A 21691-nucleotide genomic window follows, 5' to 3' on the forward strand; every position below is an offset into this window, starting at 1 on the left:
GGCAGGTGCCGCTACTGAGAAGGCCCTCGGAGCTGGACCATAGTCCGCCCCCCCCTTTATGGGTTAGGGCTGGAAATGCTATGTATTTCCTCCATGGTTAAGAAAGCCTAGGCAATATCAAATTGCAACTTGCAAGGCCCATCTGTGTGTACTTGGCTATCCTATAATCTACAGACATAAATGGAAACACACTGGTGAATTTAAAGTGAGCAGATGCTCAGCAAACCCAAATCTATTCTGATTATGGGGAAATCAGGTTCATATGGAATGTAGAAATCTAGAGCTAGCTCAGCATCTCCTGAATATATATCCTGTTTCTTACCGAATAATAAGCACATACCAAGAAATTGTGAGAGTTACATTACTGCCTTTATTGAAAAACACACCTCCCTTACAGACCACAATCTCTGGAAACTCTTCCTATTTCAGCCCAGCAAATGTGGGGTCCTGTACTGCCTGGTGTGAACACAGAAGTCAGAGGTGATCACAAATCAGTGAGCAAGACGGTGAGCTTATGTGTGTGCCAGCTAGCTTGACCATGCCCCTGGTCAATGAGTCACATTTGGGAACTGATTCACTCCAAGTTTCTGGCCATCAATACTTGGAAGCTGTGTACCAGACTGAGAGAGTTTCGTCAGTCTCCTTCTCCGTTGGTCCTTCATGCTGAGGAACTGGCTCGTTTCAGATATGTACTGATGCTTTTCACCCTGGCCTTCAGATAAGAGGCGGCATTGTGCCGTTCTTCTGAGCAGTCTGTGTTTTTTTGGGAGAGAAACGTCACCCCCCAGGAGAGCTGACAGAGATCCCTTTTTCCGACCTTGCAGTGCACCCTTAGAATCTGCATGTGTCTGCTTCCCCTCAGGAGACACCTCCCTGCTTCCATTACCTGAGCCATTCCCCTCAGGCTCTCCTAAACTGCGTCCTTCAACAGAGTCGTTCGTCTCAGGCTTTCCTTTACCAGGTTCATTAGCAAAGTCATTCCCCTCAGGCTGTTCTTCACCGAGTCCTTTAGATGAGCTGCTCCCCCCAGGCTCTCCCTTACTTTGTCCATCAGGCACCCTATTCTTCCCTGCCCGGGACCTGCTCCTACCACCGTGCGAGGACCTCCTTCCAGCTTGAGACTTGCTCCTCTTGCCATATGGCTTTCTTGCCCGAATCTGGGGCTCTTTCCTTTTCAGTGGTAGCCATTTGCCACCAGAGGAAGTCAGATGTGTTTGAGGAGCCACTTTAGTGTCAGCACAAGCCTTTCCCTTCATATCATTGAATTCTGTTCCCTTCCCAGGTTCAGACTCTAAAGTAAGCCTGTGCTTCTCACCTTTGGACTCTGGCTTGTCATCCTTCGGCTCATTCTTTCTGAACAGCTTTTCGCTTTTCACAACACGTGGGTTGCTTCTTTCTGCCTGTTGCTTCTGTTTCCCAGCATGAGGCTCCCTATTCCCAGCCTGAGGGTTGTGTTCAGAAACCACCTTGCGCTTCATAGCTGATTCATTACACACAGGGTCTGGTTTCTTGTGACTGAGGGACCCCTTATCTGGCCTGGGCTGCCCCTCGTCCTGCCTAGGCTGCTCTTTTTTCCTTGTGGCATGCCCCTTGTCCTGATCCATATGTCCCTCCCCCAGCCTAACAACTCCTGGGTTCTTCTTATCTGATGGGGGATGCCCCTCGTCCACTCTCTGTTGCCCCTTGTTTGCCTTGAGATGCCCTTCGTCTGGTCCAGAATTCTCACCTGGCTTGGGAAACACAAAATACCCTTTATCTGACTTGGAGTGTTCCACTTTTGGGCGAGATAGTCCCTTATTAGTCTTATGCCCCTCTTTCGGATCACATTTCCCTTCCCCTGGCCTAGGACAACCCCTGTCTGACCTGAGATGTTCTTCACTAGCCTTTGGACCCTGTGCTGCTTTTGCCCAGCGTTGACCAGCATTAGCCCCAGAAAAGCACTTGTCTTTCTCGTGTTGCTTTCCTTCAGCCCATTCTCGACACTCTTCTGCCCAGTCTCGCCATTGGCTTGCCCACCGACGCCAGTCTTCTGCCCACCGACGCCTTTCACATGTCCAAAACTGATTCTTTTCTGGGTAATAGTAGCCCCTGTTCAACCTGTAATCCCAGTTGTTTGCGTTAGTTTCTCTATCGTAAACAGGTATGCCTGCAAGAGCCAGAATATATTGGTCAACTGGAGGTCTGTTCCAGCAATGGAGCTACAGAAATAAGCCTAGGATCTACATTTACACACTCTTTTCGTGTCCAGCGTGATTAAAAATTATCACACAATTTCAGGGCATGGTTTGTGTTTCTCCCATTGAATGAAATTAGAAGAGCATGTAAACAACCAGAATTCTGATGACTCACTGACAATAATGTTAACTACATATTCTGTTGCGTTCAGACTTCGTAATGCTTAGAGTAGACCCACAGAAATCAGTGCAACTTAAGATAGTCACAATCAACTTGAGATTTCTGTGGGTCTGCTCTAAGCATGACTAAGTCTAGATCCAATCCTTTTTGTCACCCTTATATCCTATTTGCATTAAGGGTATGTTGAGAATAGAGAATTGTTAATGGTGTTGGCCACTGAATGAGAGACAAAGTTGATATATAGTAGGGCTGTGTGCACACCCACCCACCTGCCCTGCCCTGTGATCTTGTTGCCTTATCTTTGATTTATTATATTTTTAATTTGTCCTTTTGTTGAAGGAGTTCTGAATGGCACTCATTGTCTTTTATCTGCACAAAAACCCTGTGAGGTAGGTTAGGCTGAGAAAGGGTGGCTGGTCCAAGGTCGTCTGAAGCTGGTCTAACACTCTAGGAATGAGCTGAATTCAGCCACACATGTTCTCTCTCAGTCCCTATAGTCCCCATAAGGTCTCTAAGTCCCTATGTTGCCTGAGGCAACAGCAAGGTATCTTGAGTATCCCATCATCCACCAGGTGGCCCACCAGAATTTGGTCAGGGGCCCATCAGTGGTCTGCATTTGGTGGCTTTAGTAGGAACACCAATCGTACTCACACAAAGGAAATACCCAAGAAAAAGAGTAAACAGATTGGGTTGTATTCAATGCTGTGTAAGCAAAATTCCATTCATGCAACAGGACTTCCCAGGGATTCCCTAGGGCAGTTGTAAGGGTTTGTAATGGCTATACAGGGGAGGAAGTTTCTTTGTGCCAAGCAGAAGTCTGTTATGTGAATGGAACAGAGGCACCGCATGCCACTCATTATCATTATCATGTCCCATGGAAGTTCAGATAATAATGTACCACACACATTTTTAAATTCAACAGAGGAGAGAGAAGCAGACATTGAAGGAGATATAAGACAGGTAATGGAGAACCTTGCCTGAATTTACTAAAGTGCATAATTTTGCCAAGTAAATGAGAACAATACTAGAATAAACCAGAGAGGGTTCATTTCTTGTACCCAGCATCCCCTGGTTTATGCTGATTGTGCTGGGTATAATTCTTTTATCTGCTGTGTCTTGTGCTGCTTTGGGGGTGGCATTGCTGGGCTTTTATTTTTTGGTTTTTACTGGTAGGTTTAGGTGTTTTGTTTTGTTCTGTTTTTGTAAACAGGATTTTGTATTTTATTGTCTTTGTAAAGTGCCCAGAGGACTTGGTCAGATGGGCAATATATAAATGCTGCTGTCATCATCATGATGGCCTAATGGGTTTTATTCAGTGTTAGTCATACTCAGAGTAGACACATTGAAATTATTGAATATGCATAACTTAGGTTCATTAATTTCAACAGGTCTACTCTACGTAGAACTTTGTTGGCAATAGCTGGATGTTACCCTCTTCCCCCTGCCTGCCCTTCCAGGCATTAATATATTGTGAATATTGTAGATTCCCTAGATTACACCAATACAACATATGCTAATCAATGAAATGATTCTGTCTTTTCCATTGCTTATTCCAAATTTGAGTGTATTTGGCATATATCCTGCATTCATTTGTTCATTCATTTGTTTGCTTGTAGAGCTAATCATCCTTACCTATAATTCACAGGACAAAGAACATGTTTTCTTATTTGGTTGTTGTTTTGTTTTTTGTTTGCCTAATGAGCTGTGAGAGAATAAGGTGGTTTTCAAACAAAAGGAAACAAAAAACCCTCTGAGTCAGAATTTTCTGGGTGTCTCAATTTTCAATAGGGAATGCATGCTTTCTGAAAATCAGGCTCCTCGGAGGTGCCCTGTACACACTGAGGTAAGCATTCAACACCTGTCACAAGGCATAATACAGCCCACTCAAATTTACCATTAACATGGATAGATACCGTCTTCCCGTCCTCTTCAACTTCCAAGTACTTGCTTTCATTCTCAAGATGTCTGAAGGGGAGAAATGTCACACAGTTACCCGACCAAACAAGGGACAGAGGCTTTAGGACAGGCTTCCTCAACCTCAGCCCTCCAGATGTTTTGAGACTACAACCCCCATCAACTCTGACCACTAGTCCTGCTAGCTAGTGATCATGGGTGTTGTAGGCCAAAAACATCTGGAGGGCCGAGGTTGAGGAAGCCTGCTTTAGGAACAAGAGAAGCCTCCATATTATAGCCTCCATGTTCAAACACAGGATATATCCCTGTATGCACGCATCTGCATGTGAGAACTTTACTTGTTCCTATATGTGTGAAGGAATCTGCCCGTCAAGTCACTGTTGTCTCAAATATTCACCTAATAAAAGTTTCCTCACAAATTCTGTAAGGCAGACATATGACTGTTAAACTCACTCACATACCTCTTTCCTCTAGAGACATACAGATACCCTCTCACATCCTGTAAACCTGAGTCAGACACATTACTTACTTGCTACCCTAAAGACTCCAAGCAACATACAAAGTATAAACACAGATACGCTACATAATCCTGGACCCAGGAGTTAGGAACATAAAACAAGCCTGCTGGATCAGACCAATGGCCCATCTTGTCCAGCATCCTGTTCTCACAGTGGTCAAACAAATGTCCGTGGGAAGCCTGCAAGCTGGACCTGTAATTCCCAGCAACTGGTATTTCAGAGGCATTTTGCTTTTGGACCTGCTTGCACATTGCAAACAGAAAGAGTAATGCAGCCAGGGGAATCAAGACTTAAGGAGAAGATTCCTACAAAGATGGGTCCCCTCCCTTACCTTTTGGTTGTGATTTTTTTGCCATTCATGAAGGCAGTCATGATGGAAAAGTGATGGAACCTTTTAGGAGCGCTGAAGAAGGATACAGAAAAATCTGAAACACACAGGTTGCCACATACTCATTATGAAGTGCACCTAGGCCACAAATATCACACACACACACACACACACACACACACACACACACACACACACACACACACCAAGCACACACAAAACAAGCACAGTGTAATTCATCTTTCATCCCCTCTCGTAAGATGCTCTGGTCAGGGGTAGCCAAAACAGTGCCTTCCAGAAGTTGCTATAATCATAGCAATGCTTCCTGGGGGTGGTGCAGGTTTGATTCCCAAAACATCAGGAGGTCATCATATTGGCTACACTTGCTCTCGTCAATTACCTCAGCGATACTAGTTATAAGATTGAAAAGGACATCTGGAGCTATTGAACTTGCTCCCTAAGGATCAAATCACCTCTATAGCAGCTTCCGCCCCAGCAGACTTTTACATCAGCTTTAGCGATTTTTTCTGATAACACTGGCAATGGGAGGAAGGGTTGCTGGTAACAACAGCAGATGCTGCTGTTTAGTCACCATTTTGGCATGAAGCACCAGAAGGACAAGTGGGACTGAAATATTGAAACTAGAAATAGGCAAAGGGAGAGAGAGAAAGAGAGAGAGAGAGATGATGATGATGATCAACACACCCTCCCAAATAATCTTTTCCTTAGGATACATATAGGCATTGCTCTTCTGCTCTCTTTCTACAGCATAGCTTTATGCCTGGTCCATCTGTATTCTTAGTTTGGGTAAATCCTTAAAATCTGGCTATTTCTTTCTCTTTCTTATTATCAGAATACTGTGCCACAAACAGAAGCCTCGCCACAGGTATGTAATATAGGTACCTGCAGTGCTATTTTTCTAGAAAAAGAGGTGCCAAAACTCACCGTGATTGCCTCCCTTGTTCTTTTATCATGGTAATGGAGCCCAAGTGAGACGTGCCGGAACTGAGTTCCCACAAGTTCCGGTAAGTTCTGGTTGGAAAAAGGCCCTGGGTACTCACTTTAGCGCTCCTAAGCTAACAGCTGTGGCACCGAAGAGGCTTCACAGCAGAGCAGTTTTCCGAGAAAGGATGTAAAGGTTACCTGAAGAAGAACGTTGTTTTGTGAAGAATATTTTGATGCCATCGTGATCAAACACAGACAGGTGCTTCTCATCCTCAGATCTCTCTAAGGAGAGAGAAAAGGAAACAATTCCCAATGCTGTGCCATTTGAAAGGGATATGTAAATAACATGGTTTTGAAAAATAAAAATAAGCTGTTACAACATCACCAAAGTTGTTGCATCGTCTCCTTCCAGGATGTATGTGAGGATTAAGGAAAGGAGGCAAAAGAATCTCTCCTTGGAGGCAGAACTAGTTATTTGCTCCAAATTGCTTTCCAATCTACCAGGCTGCAGCAGTCATGGAACCCCTAGATACAGTCAACCTACATGTATTATATTTCTATATATACCTACATGTACTATTTTCAACCGGCGGCATGCTTCTTTGTGCGTAAGGAAACAAAATTAGATTCTGGATCTCTTTAAACACATATGGGTGAAGAAAACTTTTGAAAACCATTCATAGCTCTTGAGGTATGTGTAAAATAGGGGTGGGGAACTTTTTGGGCTCTGCAGGTGGTGAGATGATCCATCTGGCAGTCACAACACCACTATGGCATCACATGTTTGACAGGTGGGTTGCTCCACACACCCATTAAAATCCTTTGTGGTCCCCACAATCCTGTCTGAGCACAGGAGAGGGCTGAATGCTCTTTGCACCAGTTTCTCCCACCCTTTTAAAGATTGCTGGAGCAATCTTTTTAAAAAGTGGGTGAAACAGCTGCAAAGAGTGTTCAGTTGCTCTCCTGAGCCCAGTGCTAAACAGAACCATTAATGTCCTGTTAGGAATGGAGGGAGAAATTTGTTTGCTTAGCATTTTAATGCAAACCTACCCAATTCGCATATCCAATATTCGCAGCTGTCTTTCAAAAGTCACACCCCTTTGAATTTTGCAACACCATTTTCCAGCAAAATAAGTGTACAAAAAAGTGTACATATATTCATGAAAATCATGTTCCAAAATGCATCATGCTAGAGGAAATGCCGGGACGTGGGTGGCACTGTAGTCTAAACCACAGAGCCTAGGGCTCGCCAATCAGAAGGTCGGCGGTTCGAATCCCCGCAATCGGGTGAGCTCCCGTTGTTTGGTCCCTGCTCCTGCCAACCTAGCAGTTCGAAAGCATATCAAAGTGCAAGTAGATAAATAGGTACTGCTCCAGCGGGAAGGTAAACGGCGTTTCTGTGCACTGCTCTGGTTCGCCAGAAGTGGCTTAGTCATGCTGGCCACATGACCTGGAAGTTGTACGCCGGCTCCCTCGGCCAATAAAGCGAGATGAGCACTGCAACCCCAGACTTGTCCGTGACTGGACCTAATGGTCAGGGGTCCCTTTACCTTCACCTAGAGGAAATTGCTTGAAAAACTGGATAGAGTGCATGCAATGTCACATGCAAAAATCATGCACTTTAGGAAAAATGAATGCAAAAATATGTGGGCTTCAAGAAAAAAATGCAAACTGATGTGGAAATGTGGTGAAAGGCTGGAAAAATGTGAATCCAAGAAGAACTGAAGCGGACAGATTGGTAAGTCCCACTAAGCCTTAGAGATGTTACTAGGCTTAATCAGAGGTTGGGACGAGGCCCTTGGCCTCTTCTCTGGACTACTCACTTGTTTCCTTGGAAGTCTCTGTGCTGCTCCCATCATACTGGTTACGCGTGCTTCCTGGAACAGAAGTAAAAGTGGAAGAAAATTTCAAGCTGCCTCTTCATCTCTAGCTTTGAGTTTTCCAGTTTTATTGCTGCTGTTCTGCATCATGTTAAAGATACCAAGAAGTCCCTGGTTCAAAGTACACCACATCCATAAATCCAGCTCAGTGGCTATTAGACAAGTTGCTGTCTCTGGACCTCAGTTCTCTCCATTTCTATGCCACCCTTCATCCGAGGATCACAGGGCAGTTTACATTATAAAAACACAAAAATACATAACATAGGAAGAAACAAAAACAGTTTAAAAGGCCATAACTGGCTAATTAAACAAAGACCTGGGAGAAGAGGAATGTTTTTGCCTGTTGCCAAAAGATACGATGAAGGCGCCAGGTGAGCCTCCCTGGGGGAAGCATGGCTGGGAAGTGTATGTGAAGAATGTAATATCAGTTTGACAGTGGGGAGATGCACAGTGCATGATGGGGTGTGGTATCTTTTTCAACTGCTGGGTCTTATTATGATGTCAGGTGACAACTTCAGAGGGGCCTTCTGTTAGTGCTGATCAACTGATTTATATTGACAGTGAGCCCCATGTTGCCCTTTTGCAGGCATGGTTTGAATTCAAACCATGGCTGCAAAAGGGTATTGTTTCTCTGCAGCTCTTTGCAAAGCTGGTCTACAAAATAAAAATGTCCAGTTACAAGTGCAGTTTGACTCCAAACCACACCAACTTCCAAAGGCCTTGCTGTTAGTGAGCGCCGCTTGCCAAGGAACAATCAAGAGTGTGCTTAAAACTCCTTATTGTTTCTTTGCAACCACGTATTTACTTGCCCCACACCTGATGTTGCAAATGATGTCGGGTGCAGAGCAGGTGGGTGTTGTTTGGGGAGAAAAGCCTTGCAGCCCAAATTGAGACTCCTGCTGAGTCTAATTTGACCCACAGTCCAAACTGTATTATTATGCTATATCTTACTAGGAATTGGAGATAAAGGAGGACAGAGTGGTGGCAGATCCATATTTCTTGTAAAGTTTAGTTCCAATCATAGGTAGTTTCTCCATATCCAAGCCTCTTTTAAGAAAAATAAATCATTCTGTCAGCAAGGTAGAAGGTTGAACTTCCATCCTTCCAAAGATAATTGTAAATGGAGATTAGATTAAGCAGCTTAAACTAGAGTGGAAGAAAACAAAGGTCAAATGTGGGAATGGTCTCATATGTGCATTGAAGGATTGGGAGAAAATGTGTTAACAATTCCTACTGTGCAAACAAAAAAATGAACGAAGGAAGTTTGGAATTACTTATGCAACCTTGTGTCGCTGCCTAAAGAATTGAGTGTTACTATTTTTATTTGTTCATTTATTTACATTCTAGAGCAGTTGACAAAGTTTAATCCATGTTCATTTTGTTTTTATTTAGGATTAATCAGTCAAAAATAAATTAGCTGTTGTGACTGTGAATGTTCTGTTGGAGAGAGGAAGAAAAGGAGCGCTGAAGAGAAACTGGGTGCCTTACTGTCTGAAAGGACTTTGTAGGCTTCCACAACCTCCTTGAACTTCTGTTCAGCTTCTGCCCTGTTATCTGGATTTTTATCTGGGTGCCATCTGAGCACTTTACTCCTGTACCTGCACAGTTTACAAGATGCAACAAACATTAGTGGCTATCCATCCTAGAACTATCCACCTATGCTATCCCCCATGATAATGGTGAGAACCACCCAAATAGGTTAGTGGCCATCTTCCAGTACCATTATTCTGGACAGTTTCTCAGACCATGAATTATCATGGTGATGATGAGGCAATAGCTTGCAACTGGATTTCTGCCTCAATTGTCCACGGAGGAAGCCAAGTTAATAACATAGGAACCTGCCTTATACTGAGTCAGATCATTGGTCCATCTGGTTCAGTATTTATCTACAGAAACTCTTAAGGGTTTCAGACCGAGGTCTTGCCCAGCCCTACCTGGAGATGGTAGGAATTAAACAAGGGGCCCTCTAAATGCAAGGCAGGTGTTCTGCTTCTGAACTATGGGACCTTTCCTGAAATTAGGTCACTTAATATCAGGCCCTGCTGGTAAATGTTGACAGAGAAGCAACATGAGGAAAGGTTAAGATTACAGGGTTGTAGGAAAAGGGGCACACCAAGGAAGGATTTCTCTTACGCTCTTTTAATATCACTCATAGAGGCACTTTGAGGAACATCCAGGATTTTGTAGTAATCCACCATGATGTCCATCCATCCAATGCAAAGACCAGCTGGGAAGCTGAAGAAGAAGAGGAGCCAAATGTGAGGGTGATTTCTCTTCCTGAAAATACAATGGGAGTACAGAAGCCTTGGGTTGCCTTGAGGTAAGCAGAGGCAGAATGTGTTCAGGGGTAGAAGATCTCACATTCCAAATTGGTGTTGATGTCACGACTCCCAGTTCCGCCAGCTCTCCCAGTTGCGCTTCCCCATCCTTCATGAATTGCGACTCCACACCACTGCACAACATGGTGTCATTATGCAGCACCCAATCAGAAAGCAGCTCCCTCTCCTTTTTTTTTAAAAAAAGTAACTGAGTTGATGTGTTTTGCTTTGAGTGCATATGTAGTGCATAGGTCCATCTGTCATTCAGTGCATTGAGTATGAGCTGTAAATATAGGTGCTCCTAAGACGTAATCACATTTTATCTGAAACATTGTGGGTGGGGGTTCTCACGCCACAAACTCCTGCTGCAGGCTCAAATCCCCACAAAGCCATATACTGCAGGTAATCAACCATGTTTAATTAAGAAAAGAAATGTCAGCTAATATGCAACTATCCCCTGCATATTAGGTTTAGTTGAATGTAATTCCAACTGAGCTTAATGGTGCTAATTCTTAAGTAAAGCATGCTTAAATTATTATAGTCTGTCCAGTTGATTTAATATGTTTACTATTTCATTTTCCTGGTCACATAATCTGTCCATCATAGCAAAATTCCAGGCCTAATTCCCTTTGCTTCTATCATTCACATAGCAAGACTGATGCTTAATTAGACTTCTTATTTCCTGTTACTCCTGTCATGGGCTTCTTCCCACCCCCTCACAGCCTACAAAGAAGATCCAGAATGTAACATTTTATTTTTCACTTCTAAAGTTTTTATAATGAACCTTCATTTTTCTAAAGCTCAGCTCACAGCCATTCTGTTGACATGGTACAATATGTTCCTGCTTGTGGAAATCTGACCTTTTAGCATTTTATTTGTCACTTACTTTTTCTTCTCCCACTAGATGGCTGGTCTTGGATCAGTTATTGCTCTGTTCTATCACTGTAGTCAATTCTTAAGTGATTTTTCTTGAGGTTCAGTTCATTCTTCTGCTTGCCTAACGAGTGATAAAAATTTACACCTATTGTAAAATTGTGAATAAAACGCTGATTGCAGAAAGTAAAGACAATCATGTGCTATAACATTAACTAGCTCCATCACGCTGCGTCACTGTTTAAGAGATTTGTCTCAGCATCAACAGAGTAGTCTTTTCAGTTTCTTGTTAAAGCCGATTGCCATTGAAAAACAACAACACATTTTTATTACATGGGTACCATTATCCATGGTTGTTACCTTTGCTGCCAGGAGTGATCAATCCATTAATTATTAAGCCGAATTGTTCTGCTGAGAGATGTGAGGGGTAGGGGTGGGAATCTCTTTCTCCAAAACCAAACCAATGTTTTTTAAAGGTATATTAGGTGGCTGTGTGTGAGAGGAGGGCACAGAAGTTGGAGACAGTGGAGGTTATTGTTCTCCAACAGTCCGTGGAACGAAAGCTTCTGCTAAGGTAAGTCAGAATTCCACCTGAAGAACAAGAGGAGTGATGTCACACACAGGCAATGGAACCACACTCCTTCAAGCCAGTCCCTTGCAGGCAATGTTCTAAGAGCAACAAAAGGTAGACCCAGCTTCTCAACCTAATCTCTAATGTGCAAATCCAGGTAGTCAGGGGCAGATGCAGGCCTGGAAACTACTCACTACTAAGCAGCATGGGGGATAGAGTAACTTGCAAGAGACAATGGTCAAGCAGTTTCCCTCTGTGGCCTGTTGCTTGTTGCAAACGCACATCAGTGCATCTCATCTAGGGGGCAACAGCTGGAGGAAGCTGGAAGGGGAATGCACTGGAGAGGGGAGTTAAACAACCCCTTGCTCCTTCATGGTACCCTCATTGCTCCTGTTTTAAAGCTAGCCCAGCACTTGCCCAGCTAACTTGAAGCTTGCTGCCTTTACAGCGTGGGATTATCCAGTTTGCCTTGTTGTTGTTGTTGTTCAGTCGTTCAGTTGTGTCCGACTCTTCGTGACCCCATGGACCAGAGCATGCCAGGCATGTCTATCCTCCAATGCCTCCCACAGTTTGGCCAAACTCATGTTCGTAGCTTCGAGAACACTGTCCAACCACCTCATCCTCTGTCCCCTTCTCCTTGTGCCCTCAATCTTTCCCAACATCAGGGTCTTTTCTAGGGAGTCTTCTCTTCTCATGAGGTGACCAAAGTATTGGAGCCTCAACTTCGGGATCTGTCCTTCCAGTGAGCACTCAGGGCTGATTTCTTTAAGAATGGATAGGTTTGATCTTCTTGCAGTCCATGGGACTCTCAAGAGTCTCCTAAAGGACCCCTGGATGGTTAGGTCCAGTCAAAGGCAACTATGGGGTTGCAGTGTTCATCTCGCTTCACGCCGAGGGAGCCGGCGTTTGTCCACAGACAGCTTTCCAGGTCATGTGACCAGCATGACTAAACTGCTTCTGGTGCAATGGGACACTGTGACGGAAGCCAGAGTGCACAGAAAAGCCATTTACCTTCCCGCTGCAGTGGTACCTATTTATCTACTTGCAGTGGTACCTATTTATCTACTTGCACTGGCGTGCTTTCAAACTGCTAGGTTGTCAGGAGCTGGGACAGAGCAACAGGAGCTCACCCCGTCGCGGGGATTCAAACCACCAACCTTCTGATCGTAAAGCCCAAGAGGCTCAGTGGTTTAGACCACAGTGCTACCTGTGTTCCCATCCTTATCACTAGGCCAGGCAGCAGTGAGGTAAACAGTGGAAGTGCCAAACAGCTAAGGAGGGGTATGTGGTGAGATCTCTGCAATTTCAGAGGTGTGCTTCCACAATCAAAGGCTGGTGGAAGCTAACAAATTGAGCACCATACACCAAAAAGATTTAAAAAGGCAAGTGCAATTGATTTATGATGAGAAGATCGGGAGAGATAAATATTGCTGTAGAGCTCATCAGGGAGATTATTAGATTGGGAGAAGATAGCAGCCCACACAGTGCTGAGATATAAATACCCAAGGAGGGAACAGAATTATCTTGCAAAGTGAAGGAGTGTAAACAAAATGCAAAGGGGAGAATGGAAAAAGAAAGATCTACAGTCCTGGATTCAAAATCATAACAGCTCTGTCAGGCTGCTCTATCGGCTAACATGATTCACTGTCATTCTAATCGGCTGTGTTGTGGAAATGAGTCTGCCTCAGAAATGTCAGTCTTGAGGCTCTTTTTCACTATAAGGTATACAGAGGTACTTAATTTGAATGGTGAGCTCATTTTGCAGTCCCCACTTTTTGTGTAGGTGTATAACCTTTCCCAGACCAAGCACAGGGGAAACTGGCTCTGTGTGCTTACAACAGAAGCTAGGTGTGAATAAGGATGGGAGAGAATTTTGTTCAACAGGCATTTCAAGGCAAACATAGCTGCCAAGTTTTCCCTTTTCTCGCGAGGAAGCCTATTCAGCATAAGGGAAAATCCCTTAAAAAAAGGGATAACTTGGCAGCTATGAAGGCAAACCTCCCTGATTTGCACTTTCTGAAACAACACACAAACTGATACACAGCCACCCATTGAAATCCCCGCTTTTCAAAATTTGGCAATTCGGTTCTCCAGTCAAATGTGTACAAAAATGCACATACTGCAGTAAAACATACATTAAAAATCCATATATGTGTGCAAGTAACATACAGAAATGCATTATATGGGGGGGGTTGCTTTGCAAACGTGTATAGCGTGGAAAATTGCATACAAAAGTGTATATAAAATGAAAATGCACACTAAAATTGAAACTGAAATTGACAGATTTACCCATCCCTACCCGCAGAACATGGGCTGTCTTGATTGGAGAGGTTCATTCTTGGATGTCATGGGGCTGCAGTCCTCAGCACTACCTTACACAGCATCCTAAATGGACCAGAATGTGCTTATCTGCCCCATTCCCTGTTGTGGGCCTCATCTAGAATTGCTACATTGATACAATTACTATAATATACGTGCATTTTTGTACGCATTACTTGGCTGAAGAACAGCATTGCAAAATTTGGAGAAGTGTAAATGTCGAAGGGTGTGTTCCAGTTCATGCATTGTTTCAGAAATTAAGTCAATTAACCTTTAAATGCAAACTGAATTTGATTCCTCCCAACCACCATCCCTACCTGCAGAAGAAGAACTGTTTCTCATGCAGAATTCAGCTTCATTGCTAAATTAGCATCAGGATGAACAAGTCCATCTGTCTTCAGGCTCCCTAAAATGTTAAAGCAAAGAGAAAGAACTTTGGATTGGATCCAGGTTTTACGTTTTACAGTCCAATGGCATGTTAAGGAAATATCAATCCAATTCATCGGGCAGGAACAATGCATTTCTTTTCTTTGGGTGCACTAGCGAAGAGGAGAGGATCCTTCCCACACATACTCTTTGACTGCCAGCTCCTTCCATCAGATTTGGAAGGAGACTGGGCTTAAAGGGCCGGAGTCACTTCAGTGTAAGTTCTATGCAAGGAAAATGTTGCTCCTTAAATTCTTTGGGATTGTTCTAGCTACACTTCCGCCTGTCCCTCAGCCACATGCGAAAGAATCATGAGGCGAAACTCCTGTGGACAGAAAATGCAGGCGGTCTGTGGCATAATAATGGTGCCATTTTGAGGAGGACTTGTCTTGAAAGTGGGTATTTAGCAGTCTCACAGAAGCAGTGTTCTCATTTTGCAACGTGCCTCGTTTGCACCCAGCCTTCTTCAGCTGCCCAGCAGAGAACGCCTGCCTCATGCATCATTTGACTGCTGATATGGTAACAGCCAAGAGAGGGTCAGTGACATTGGATCAATTGTGACAGTTCTTCTCATCCATGTAAGCAGGAATAAGACAGCAAGACCATATTCTTTCTTCGCTTCTCGTTCCTAGACATACTGTACATTTGAACCAACAGGAATTAAGCATCCACAATTCTTAACCTTCTCAATCTGTCCCACACACGTACAAGTCACCTCCAGCAGAGCTATTAAGTTATTACATTGCGTTTTTATATGAACATCATTCCCTTTTTCAGAGAGAAGATAAGCTTTCAATTAACGGCAGATTTAAGCCAGCTTTATTGGGAGGGAGGCCAGCCTCATTTCCCACACAAGGAGGGAGAGAGCTTTCTTCCTTTCCTCTCTGTGCTGTAAAATAATGATGGAAAGGAACATCTCTGTCCATTATGAGAACAACTTTGATTAGATCAAGAGGGCTAACCTCCAATTCTGGCTTGTTAGAATGGATTTTCAGCTATGTAGGAAAGCAAAATGTGGGGTCCTGGGTTTGTGGCATGCCTGGACAATTTTAATGCAGAGATACTAAAAGTATTCCCGCACTGCTGCGGAAAAGTTAAACCTATCATGCAAGGGCACTGTGCAGATTTAATTACAGATTTTCCCCAGAAATCCATAGAAACTGTGATTAAATTCCTAATTGCTTTTGAAGAAGTGAATAAACAGTCAATAAGACTAAGAGAAGTTTCTGTCTTTTCTTCCTTCTGAAGAGATTTAGTGCAAATAATAAGGACCAAATATGATCACTGAGCAGCACCAGCCTTCTCACAGATTCACCAACACCAGTAGTGGACAAGACACTGGTCTTGGACCAGGGAGACCTAAATTCAAATCCTCACCTAGCCAATGAAACTCTTTGAAAAAGCATCTCTCTACCAGCCCAACCTACTGCACCACATTGATCTGAAGACAGAATGGGGCTAACCTCTGACATCCTTGGTGTACAAATGTGATTGATACATTCTTAAGCCCTTAAATCCATTCTATGCATCCTGAAGGATTAGGCTACAAGTGGCCTATTGAATTAACTACTAACTGAAGTGACAAAAAAACAAAGTGCTGATAAGACAAAATTAGACTGTTCTGCACAAAAGGTTTTTAAACGCAAGTAGAATGCCAATTCATTTGGTGCAGATCATGGAGGTTACAACATTGCTGTGGCTGTTCAGCTCTAAAACACATTATTATTATTATTATTATTATTATTATTATTATTATTATTATTATTATCATCATCATCATTATTTACCGCCCTATACCCGGAGGTCTCTCTTTTTTAAAAAATAATAATTTTTATTAGGTTTTTTCAGAATACAAAGAAAAACACACAAAAAGAAAACAATACAATAAGAACACTAAAAGAAAAATAAACACACAAAAACAAATTACTTAATCCTTTTTCCTTTCACATTGTATGTAGGGACCCCCTCGGGTTCCCGTCCACTGTGGTTCTTTGACATACATATTTTTTAGCAATTTCTTTACCAATTTAATCACCTTAAAGGTCTCATCACAACCATTTTTATCCCAATGGAGAGGGAAAAGTGCTGGGGAGGAGGAGGGCATAAATACACCTGGATATTCCAATTTCAAGTTAAACAGAAAGTGATGTTCACAGACAGTACCTACTGAGAAGTGAGGAAAAAGAGCCAATTCACAGGACCATTTTCTTGCCTAGTATTTTGAGAGGCAGCTCACCTGGAGGAAATATATGCAGAATGTGATAGCAGTATAGCATACCTATATTTGAAGACAGATGAAAAATAAAGAAGACAGATAAGATATAAATATTAATTAGGTATACTGCTATACCCGGTGCTTTTTTTTTCTAAAATAAATAAATAAAAATGTTTAGGGACACTCTCATTTTGACTCAATAAAACCACCATTTTCAAGTTCAAATTGGGGGAAATACATGCAGTAAATGGACAAAAAGTACAAAGATTCACAAAATGTTTAGGGGTGTGCGTCCCCCTGCGTCCCTCCAGAAAAAAGCACTGGCTATACCTAATTAATAGACATATTAAAAATAAGTAAACAGGGTCCTAAGGTGGCACCCATGACAAAGCAGGGTTAGCATACCCATGAGGTGGGCTGAGGCAGCTGCCTCAGGTGGCAGAAACCTAAGAGGTGGGCCCCCACTGGCACCTTGCCTGCTGACCCTGAGAGTGGTGTAGAAGCAATGGCAGGAGCCACCGGATCTCACCGGAACTTGCCACTGCTTCACAGGTGCTTTGGAGGTCCCTGGACATCTGCCTCGGAGTTGGCACTGCTTCTCTTCCTTAGTCATTTCCTATCCTGCTCTAGGGATCATCAAAGAGCAAAGGCAGGCACCCCTCCATTCAAAACAGAACATGATCAAATCTCAGAACGGCTTCATGAATCAGCTTTGTTTTCCTTTAGTCTGTAAGATTCAGCATTCATATAAAGGTGCTGCCATCTAGCGGCAGTTACAAATGTTGTGCAAATGAGGATTAGAATCTTGCGCCCTTAAATAAATGTTTGGAAAACCAGAATTTTTTAAAACTAAGACAATCTTATTAATTTAATTTATACCCCAGCTGCCCAAGAACTGGCAATCTCCTCAAGGTGGCTAAAACCAGTTCCCAAACTACAAAATGACACTGTACTGAAACAAATATTACGAAAGATTGTCCAAAAGAAAAACTTATATTCAATAAATAGAGCCACTAACATAAGTTAAACACCGTCCTATGGGGCTGCACTCGCTTGTGAGTCACAGGATTCATGCAAGATCTTGGCCATGGGGGGGGCGTCTTTTGGGGGGTTGTGCCTTCTTAGCACCCAAGAATGTGCGGCTTTGGGTGTCGTGCTCTTGCGTGAAAAAAATGGGATGTCCCGATTTCCACTGGCAGGACTGACTATTTGATTCCCACCCTATCACTGTTGTCTGAAGTTCATATCTGTGTGAATCAAAAAGTCAACCATACATTTACATTCATTAATCAAACTTTTGGAAAGTGGTTCTAGGCGGTGGATCAAAACATTGGGCAATTGGCTTTTAGAAAGTACCTTCTTTTCCACTTTTTTTTGGGGGGGGTCCTCATCAGATTGAGCAAATAATGGATCCATGTTAGCTGAGCGTTAATTTAAAATAATAATTTTGGGTTTGTTAATCAAGATCGGTGTTTGCACACTGGTTGATGGTGTTCTGCGAAACAAAGGGGAGAAGGCACATTGGAGAGAGAACAGTGAAGGAAGAACTTGTTCCCATCTGATATGTAAAATAGCTATAACTTTGGCCCGCTTCTGTTCAGTCAGCATTAGCGAGACTGTGGAAGTTTTAAATTACCTCATAAAATGGAAGCCGAGTGAAAGCACGGTATTACTTAAACAATCAAAAAAGTATAATTTGCAGCTGTAGATCAATGTAGAACCTTATTAAATAGAGAGAACATTACACCGCAGCGTTTATGAGTTATTATTTATTAATGTAGCTTCGCCACTTTAGCTGCAGTGCTTGGCACTATGGATTCTAATGGCATTATGCTTTTTGGATAATAGTTGTCTGTCTAGTCTTCAGCTAGATATATTTATTTTCAAATTTAGCATAGTCAGGGTTCCCCCCTCCGCCTCCCCCCCCCATGCTTTCAAATCCCACAGCTAGCATGCTGAGATTAAATACGAGAGACTCGGATTTAGCATCACATTCAAATTCAAAACGGACTCTAGAATTCCCTGTAGGTAACACAGGAGAAATAATCACCTTCCTCATAGGGCTGTTGTGTGGATAATGAGCTATGACTTATAAAAATGTGGCTTGTAAAGTGGATTGCTATGCAGGTTTTACATGCAATCTGCGCCTTAAAAGGCTATTCCAGTGTGCGTACTATATAGAGGATGGAGAACAATAAAGGTTTTGTCATTATCAGCCCAAAGGAGCTTTGAAGCTTAAATCAGCTTTCTGTTGAATCAGCTCCTGACACGAACGAACTCCTGACACAAATGCAAAACCGACATGGAGGACAATGTGCATTCAGTCTTATTTCTGGTCACAGTCCCATGTTGATAGCATTCATACGTGTCAGAAAATGCATGCAGGTGCGGTACAAGTGCATTTTTAGTGGGGGGGGGAATACACTTCAGCTTATCTATTGGCTTAAATTGATGTTCTAATGCAGGGGTCAGCAACCTTTTTCAGCTGTGGGCCGGTCCACCGTCCCTCAGACCATGTGGTGGGCCGGACTATATTTGTTTGGGGGGGGGATGATGATGATGAATGAATTCCTATGCCCCACAAATAACCCAGAGATGCATTTTAAATAAAAGCACACATTCTACTCATGTAAAAACACCAGGCAGGCCCCACAAACAACCCAGAGATGCATTTTAAATAAAAGGACACATTCTACTCATGCAAAAACACGCTGATTCCCGGACCGTCTGTGGGCCGGATTTAGAAGGCGATTGGGCCAGATCCGGCCCCCGGGCCTTAGGTTGCCTACCTCTGTGCTAATGTATTTCAGAAGCTGACTCTTGTGTGGAATATTATGTGTCTTTTTCAGAGCTATGCTGAATAGTCTCCAGTAGGTTGGAAAGACCAATTTTGGTAGGGTAGAAATATTTATTCCCCCCAAAAAACCTTTGCGTGAATATTCACTCTTTTGACCCACATCAGACCCATAGTTTCATCAAGTTGCTGCTGTTTTGGTACCATCCCCAGCTCAGCAGCTGCTTTGTTTCTCCTTCCTGCATCAGTCATATTGGTGACTTATATAATGGATAGGATGACATCATGAAGCAAGTAGCCAATCAGATTTGGCTCAATGAGGTCAAATCAGAAAACTGAGAGTGGGGGCAGTGCTTCCTAGATGAGCCAACGTTTTCCAGATGAACCACATAGGTGGTCTCTGGCAATGATAGACCACATGATTAGAGAGGTGGTGTTAAATTGTTAGTGTTAATAAATCCTTAGTGTTAATAAAACACCCAATCCTTAGTGTTAATAAATGGAAGGTACCAGCCCAAAGAGCAGAGAGTGATATTTCTGCAACATTTCCCATGATGTAACAGAGCATCAAAGCCATCTTTGGTTCTTGACTTTTCAAAGCACAGCAACAAAGCACAGTAGTTTTCCATGCACCAATCAAAACAACCCTTTCTAGGACCTCTGCATCCTTCTAGTACTGCAAAGCAAATGGATTACAGATGCATCCCTATTTGCCATCCCTGAGGATTTATATGGAGACCAGACATAAATAAATAAATAAATAAATAAATAAATAAATAAAGGCAGGGTTATTTCCCGAGGAGTTCAGATTTTTCAAATCCGTATTATACCTACCTTGGCCATCTCAGCACCTCCGTAGTCTTCGGAGAAAATTTAATCAGACCGACTTGTAACTTTTATCACCAGGACTAATGAAGCTACAAGAAATGAAATTGGATTATAGTTCAAACATCCTGCTCTAAAGTTTGCTTTTACTTCATAAGCACGAGCAAGATGGAGTGCTGAGTTTTCATCTTTAAGGCTGTTAGATGATCCGGTTGTGCAGCGACACCCCCCCCCCCCCGGCTAGTGCCAAATTTAATTGCATTATGCAGCACGGCAAGGAATATGCTGGGTGGGGTGGGGATGGGGGTAAAGATGAGAATGCAGGTTCACTGTTGTAGAAGCTGTGCACCTTGAACAAAAACGAATTCATTGTTTTTCTGAGCCCCTCTCCGAAGTGGCTATGGATACAGCAGTGGAGGAGAGGCAGGGGCTCAATGGCAGAGGACATGCTTTCGGTGCAGAAGATCTCAGGTTCAATCTCCAACATCTCTAGGCAATGCTGGGAAAGATCTCTGGTCCAAAAATCTTGCTGTGAGTGTGTGTAGACAATACTGACCTAAATAATGGTCTGACACAGGAAAATACAGTGTCACATATTCATCTGTATGTTGATCTGTATTCCATTTCCATGGGACTAGGCTGCTATTGCACAACAATTAGCCCTGTGTTAACTTAAGGGACTATGCAGAATTTATATAAATTAGCGCAGGCAGCTGAACAGTAACTTCTTCTGGCTGGGTCTTCCCTTCCTGCCTTCCACAAGTAAACATGCACTGGCGGAGGAAGAGGGGGGCGGGGGAGCACACCGCCCCCGGCACTATGATCCCAGTGGGGTGGCATAGTGGCTGCCCCCCCAGGATGTTCACCATGCCCCCAGGACGCGCACCATGTCTCCAGGACACATGCCACACCCCTGTTGTCAACGCACCACGCCCCCAGGATGCCCCACACCCCCGCGCATACCTGCCAAGTCTCCCACTGAAAAATGCGGGATCAGCAGCGGCACGGCACCGGAAGTTGCGTAGAAGCAACTTCCAGTGCCGCTTTCCCCATGTGTGGGCACCGGAAATAGGGCGGAGCGGCACCGGAAGTCACTTCTACACATGCCCTGTGGCCATCTTGGTGGTGGCCGCATGGCGGCGGCCATCTTGGTGACGGCCGCTGCCGTGCAGCTACCACCAAGATGGCCGTCAGGCATGCATAGAAGCGACTTCCGGTGCCGCTCTGCCTGATTTCTGGTGCCCACACATGGGAAGAGCAGCACCCAAAATGGAGGCTCCCTGGCAGGTAGGAAATACGGGGGATTTCCAGAATTTTTCTCCATTCAGGCATAGCTGCCAAGTCTCCCATATTCCCCGGGAAACCCGAGGAATGAAAAAACAGATTTTTTTTGCTTTTCCCCGGTTTATT

General features: G+C 43.5%; 1 protein-coding gene across 1 annotated transcript; it reads right to left on the reverse strand.

The window, feature by feature from the left end:
- Window positions 1-349: 349 nt before the first annotated feature.
- On the reverse strand, window positions 350-10211 carry LOC118082693 (uncharacterized). Its single transcript, XM_088662327.1, has 7 exons — window positions 10074-10211; window positions 9429-9538; window positions 7884-7937; window positions 6259-6342; window positions 5119-5212; window positions 4250-4320; window positions 350-2146 (listed from the first exon to the last, which is right to left on the reverse strand). The coding sequence occupies exons 1-7, from the start codon at window positions 10145-10147 to the stop codon at window positions 549-551; spliced, it is 2085 nt and encodes a 694-aa protein (XP_088518453.1). The 5' UTR covers window positions 10148-10211; the 3' UTR covers window positions 350-548.
- Between the last annotated feature and the right edge of the window lie 11480 nt (window positions 10212-21691).

This window comes from Zootoca vivipara, chromosome 1 (genome assembly GCF_965207765.1).
Source record: "Zootoca vivipara chromosome 1, rZooViv2.hap1.1, whole genome shotgun sequence".
In the NCBI taxonomy this organism is placed as follows: domain Eukaryota; kingdom Metazoa; phylum Chordata; class Lepidosauria; order Squamata; family Lacertidae; genus Zootoca; species Zootoca vivipara.

Bases quoted from the DNA above. Each gene is read 5' to 3' on its own strand.
- LOC118082693 (XM_088662327.1), bottom strand. From the start codon at position 10,147: ATGGACATCATGGTGGATTACTACAAAATCCTGGATGTTCCTCAAAGT. The intron at 7,938-9,428 runs GTAAGGCACCCA...CTTCTGTTCCAG, and splicing joins CTACAAAGTCCTTTCAGACA to GAAGCACGCGTAACCAGTAT. The intron at 4,321-5,118 runs GTAAGGGAGGGG...TCTCCCCTTCAG, and splicing joins AAAAAAATCACAACCAAAAG to ACATCTTGAGAATGAAAGCA.